The 6000-nt window shown below is 37.8% G+C and overlaps 1 protein-coding gene across 1 annotated transcript in view; it reads left to right on the forward strand.

Annotated features, from left to right (window-relative positions):
- Positions 1-6000, forward strand: part of IPO7 (importin 7) — a gene marked incomplete at its 5' end in the record, with an annotated part of 36352 nt that overhangs the window by 25033 nt on the left and 5319 nt on the right. The window contains 6 exons of the mRNA XM_010286044.1: positions 1160-1226; positions 1307-1432; positions 1750-1847; positions 3974-4069; positions 4871-5091; positions 5191-5396. Coding sequence (XP_010284346.1) covers positions 1160-1226; positions 1307-1432; positions 1750-1847; positions 3974-4069; positions 4871-5091; positions 5191-5396 — 814 coding nt within the window. The remainder of the gene's footprint in view (positions 1-1159; positions 1227-1306; positions 1433-1749; positions 1848-3973; positions 4070-4870; positions 5092-5190; positions 5397-6000) is intronic.

The raw sequence follows: 6000 nt of genomic DNA on the forward strand, positions 1-6000 counted from the left end.
AAATGATAGGGGTTTTTACCTGCCTAATCTGCACTGTAGAATTCTCTGGTGTGATGAAAACTTTTATTATTTAGTTGTGTTGTACTGAATGGCCTTACTTCTGTCCAGAGTACAGCTTGTTCAAAACATGCTATTGCTGATTAAAATACTCCTTGACAAAATCAGCTACTATTTTTTGATAAATACATTGTATTTTTTTAGTGACTATACAGTTCGGTAATAAGTTGTACTCTCAGGGCTCTGAAGACCTTACTGAGGAAGCAGCATAACACAAATTTTGAATGCCCAGTGGTGGAATCCAGTGCTGCCGTGCAATAAACCAAGGACCAGTTCAGTTTATTTACTTGTTACTAAAGCTGCTCAGCAAGCTTTTCATGTACTTGTTTTTGTCAGCAAATTCTTGCTATTGAAATGAAAAGTTTGTGTAACAATATGCTAGTCCCAAGGAACTCAATTGTAGAAAGTTGATCAGTAAACATTTGTATTTAGAGGCATCTCACATAGGATATCCAGTGTTTCAAGAGATAGGGTATTTAGCTGGTTAGTTTCAAATCCTGTTCTGCATAGCTAAGACCAGAAACTCAACCCTTATTTGTCCCTATGCAAGGTAAGTGCCCTAAACAGGTTAATGACTGTTCTGTTAGCTGTTCCATAGACTAATACATACTAATTGGGGAGGGTGTCTGAATCTGTAGCCCAGCATTGTCCACATACCATATGAACATCCTGAGCTAGGTTTGGGAGGTGATTTGGTATTTGGTTTTGTTTTTTGAAATTTCACTTTTCTGGAACAGCAAATACTTCTTGCAACTTCCATTGCTTGCCCCTCTGATATATGCATTTACTTATTGTGTTTTAATGGGACTAAACTGTTCCATAGGGTTACTGTCAGGCTTTTCTTTTTTAAGGATACCCTATAAAGAGATTCTTCTAGCATTTAAAGAATATTCCAAAAACGCCTCGTATTAAAAGCTATCCTACAAATGCTTAACTAAGAGTGCTGCTCTTACACATTTAGTGCTATAAAATGTGAGAAATTTTGAATTATTTTTAGAAGACTATACTGTGTAAATAGAAATTGCTTTGAGTAATTTTATTTTAAAATGTGTTTAAATTAAACTCCAAAGTATTGAAAACAGTCATAAATCTCCTTTTTCAGATTACCCAGCAGCTGGAAGGGATCTGTTTGCAAGTGATTGGAACAGTTTTGCAGCAGCATGTATTAGGTATCTCTACTTTTGTTGGCTTATGTTTTTTTAAGTGTATGGGATCGGCATTAAATTTACCTAGATTCTATTTGTTTTAGAGTTCTATGAGGAGATCTTTTCCTTGGCTCATAGTCTGACTTGTCAACAAGTTTCTGCACAAATGTGGCAGCTTCTTCCTCTTGTTTTTGAAGTCTTTCAGCAGGATGGCTTTGATTATTTTACAGGTAAGTAATACAAATAATAAATCAGAAAGCCAGATGGTTTCATATATGTGATTTCAACGGTACAGTGAATTGCATCTTGATTGAAATGTTAGGAGAACACTGAAGTGAGGTTATGCTTGAAGTCTTTTATTCTGCTGTTGCTGCAACCAGCCTTGTTCTGCTAAGGCATCTATGACTAGATGCACGCTTATCTTGAGAAACATTAAGCAAGAACTGTAATTAACTTACTAATACATAGATTTCAACCTGATTTTTAACAGCTCATCTAATAAAACATGCAAACAATATCTAACTGTGATCATTCTTTTTTAATACAGACATGATGCCGCTCTTGCATAATTATGTTACTGTTGATACAGATACACTTCTGTCAGACACAAAATATCTTGAAATGATATACAGTATGTGCAAGAAGGTAAGTAGATTATTCCTTTGTGATAACAAAACCTGTGATCTCTGAATTGTAATACACTGTTAAAATGGGTACTTCTTTTCCACAACAGCAGACTATGAAACTGAAGAATTTTGACGTCTGCTCTTAAAGCATTATGCTATTTAACAACCTCCATGATTCCACAAATCAAGTTATCGCAGAGAAATTTAAAGAGGTTGCATCAAATTTCAGATATATGCTTTTGCTAAAGGGGAAAAATAAATCATACACAACAAAAGCAGATTAAACAACCCAGGTTTTTGTGCATGAGTGTTTTGTGTAATACACTTTGTGCATACGGGCATGCAAAATGCGTATGCATATTGCAAAAGGTAGATGGTTTCTTTTATCTGAGATTTGTAGCCTCACTATGGCTAGGATACCACACACCATATGTATGCTAAAGGTCTTAAATCTGTTAGCTAAAACAGGTGGAATAGGGATGGAATAGGAAGTTATTTGCCCAAGTTCATGCCAAGTCAGTGATGAAAGCTGGGAGCAGAATGCAGTTGTTCTGACTCAGTCCAGTAGCATTTGGGCAGTGTTTCTGTATTTAACGTAGTTTCTGCTAACTTAGTTCCTTCACCTCGGTCGCGACAACCCCCGGTATCAATACAGGCTGGGGGATGAAGGGATAGAGAGTAGCCCTGCCAAGCAGGACCTGGGGCTGCTGATGGATGAAAAGCTGGACATGAGCCGGCAATGTGCACGGATTAGCCCAGAATGCCAACCATATCCTGGGCTGCATCAAAAGAAGCATGGCCAGCAGCGGGAGGGAGGGGATGCTGCCCCTCTACTCCGCTCTGGTGAGACCCCACCTGCAGTACTGCGTCCAGCTCTGGAGCCCTCAGCACAGGAAAGACATGGACCTGTTGGATCGGGTCCAGAGGAGGGCCACCAAAATGACCAGAGGGCTGGAACACCTCTGCTGTGAGGACAGGCTAAGGGAGTTGGGGTTGTTCAGCCTGGAGGAGAGAGGGCTCTGGGGAGACCTTACTGCAGCCTTCCAGTAGTTAAAGGGGGTTTATAAGAAAGATGGGGACAGACTTCTTAGCAAGGCCTGTTGTGATAGGACAAGGGGTAATTTTTAAAATTTTTTAAACTAAAAGAGGGTAGATTTAGACTAGATATAAGGAAGCAATTTTTCACGATGTGAATGGTGAGACAGTGGCACAGGTTGCCCAGAGAGGTGGTAGGTGCCCCATCCCTGGAAACATTGAAGGTCAGGTTGGACGGGGCTCTGAGCAACGTGCTCTGGTTGAAGATGTCCCTGCTTACTGCAGGGGGGTTGGGCTAGATGACCTTCAAAGATCCCTTCCAACCCAAAGCTTCTATGAATCTATGATTCTCAGCTCCTGTGCATTAGATAGCTGCCAACTGGACTTGCTTTATCCAATCAATATGTAGAACACAAAGTTTTCCAGAATGTTAGCCCTATGTGAGGAAATGAATACTTCTTTATAAGATGGTGTGAATATTTTATAATCTCTAGTAGTAATCTGTGAGGACTTCAGTTTCCACTTCTGGATATCATGTATTGTGTCTATACGAGAACTATGGTGAACTGTCAACTGCCCTGCCCATGGTATTTCCTGAGTAATTCTTTTGAAAAAGTTTAAATATTATAGTGAATAACTCCTGCCAGCCTTTATTTGAAAACAGTAAGTTGTAACCAGGCTGATCGTAAATACTTTTATTATATATATATATATATATATAAAAAAAGAAAATTAGCCTGTTATGACTTCTTAGTGATTAGTATTTTATTAACTGAGCACAGTGAATCTTTAACACCGAAGTTTTAGGCATTGCTTGGCCTCCTAGTGGATATCCCAAATTTGTAAACACAATTTTTACAAAATTCAGTACATAAATTTTTGGTTTGTGTATGGAAAAAAACTTTTTTTTTTTTTCAGTTTTACTTGCATTCAGCAATGTTCAGTCTCTAGTTCTGATACTGAGTCATTGCTGTAGATTTGGCTGCTTCACTGATGGATATGTTTGCATTGTAATAGAGTGGTAAACTTATATCAGCTTTTCAAAGCGAAGCAGTATATATAGAAAATACTTCTCGAAGGGATATCATTAGCAGTAATATTATTTTTCAGGTCCTTACAGGAGTTGCTGGAGAAGATGCAGAATGTCATGCAGCAAAGCTGTTAGAAGTAATTATTCTTCAGTGTAAAGGGCGTGGCATTGATCAGGTTGGTAACAACTTTGGTTGCTGTAACTATTATTTTTAGAAGAATTTTTTCTGCAGTATCATTTGATTATGTATTAACATGAGTTCCGTTCTACTTCAGTGTTACTCAGTTAACAGCACTGCAGAGATAGTTACTGCACGCTTTGTCCCCAGAACTGCAAAACTCAAGTGTTTTTGTGAATTATTGTCATAGAGGAATGAGGGACTTCATTACGGAAGTTGGAATTTGAGAGATGAGTTTGTGTGCTTCTGCTCTGTACATGACGAGCACTCTATAATAGCTGTTTAAACTTTTTTGTATGCTTTTTAATACTTGTGAATAGCGTGCCTAGAAACTTTTATTTTTTAATGTATTTGAGAGAAAATCTTCTCCAGCAATTTTTTTTTTCACTGTAGCATCTCTGAAGACACTACTCCTTTGAACAGCTGATTTCTTAGGATGTTAGTAATATCTCTTGACTTTGTGGATATTAAAAAGATTTAAGCTGATTTTTCTGGACTTCCTAGTATACACATTTCCTCTTATTTTTCATTGTTAAAACACAAGATTATAGACCCAGGAATTAAATCTACTGTGCATGACGTCACAAAAATCCATGTGCTAAGAGTAGATTAAATCTTTACACCTTTTCATTTCATTTTTGTATATGACTTCTGCTGGAAATTAAAAATTTTTCCCATTTTATGCCCTCTGTATTTATGAACAAGACTGGTTTTATGCCATTTCTCAACTTTAGTGTGAAATACAGAACTACAAAAGTTATTTTTTTATCCTAAATTTGTAATGGTTCTCACTCTTCAGTGCATACCCTTATTCGTGGAAGCTGCATTAGAGAGATTGACCAGAGAAGTGAAAACAAGTGAACTGCGAACAATGTGCCTCCAGGTTGCCATAGCTGCTTTGTATTACAATCCTCACTTACTCTTAAATACATTGGAAAATCTTCGTTTTCCCAATAATGTGGAGCCTGTCACTAATCACTTCATAACACAGTGGCTTAATGATGTGGACTGTTTCTTGGGGTAAGTGTTTCTAATTTTGAAGATTCTTCTCTGTGATACACCTCTATATTACCTGCTTGTTAATCATAATAAAATTCTTTTACTCTTTTTGTTTTGTAGACTTCATGATAGAAAGATGTGTGTGCTTGGCTTGTGTGCTCTTATTGATCTGGAGCAAATACCACAGGTTTTAAATCAAGTTGCTGGCCAGATCCTACCAGCTTTTATCCTTTTATTTAATGGATTGAAAAGAGCATATGCCTGTCATGCAGAGCATGAAAATGACAGCGATGATGATGATGAAGCTGAAGAAGATGAGGAAACAGGTATGGAAACCAAAACATTGCGTTACTTTGTCCTTTTTCATTTTTTTCTGATGGAGATGCTGAGTTCCTTTGTGGAGTTCTTCAGAGTTCCCTAATTCCAAAAATCAAAAGCTGTGCTAGAACACTGAACATCTTTTAATGACTTTCAAGTATATCTGACTTACTTTCCAGTCCCTCTTAAAAATTAACTTCTAGGCTGAGTCTCTTCAAATTCACATCAGGCTAGCTTTTGTGTGTGGATGCTGTCATTGCTGAAAGAAATTATTACTGGGGCAATGTTTCCCATTTGAGTGAGGGGTAAGAGTCAGTAGGAGTTTCCAGGAATCCTTCAAATCCATTGTACGGTTTGGACTATATTACAAACTCCCGTAAGCTGCTGGTGGCTTAGCTGTGCATGGAAAATGACAGCTATTGTGGATAGCCGCACCCCCCCCTCCCCCGGACTAATGTAATCTCAACTTCATCAGCCTTTACAGACTTTTTTCTTCATACATTCTTTTCTTCTTTGTCATTTCACAAACTTTCACATCTTTTGCCACCTTCTTTACATGAAGTTGAAAATTACCTACCGCTTCCCCGTACTTCTTTCTTCCACCTTTCCCTA

The sequence above is a fragment of the Phaethon lepturus genome, unplaced genomic scaffold (genome assembly GCF_000687285.1).
Source record: "Phaethon lepturus isolate BGI_N335 unplaced genomic scaffold, ASM68728v1 scaffold29214, whole genome shotgun sequence".
Lineage (NCBI taxonomy): Eukaryota > Metazoa > Chordata > Aves > Phaethontiformes > Phaethontidae > Phaethon > Phaethon lepturus.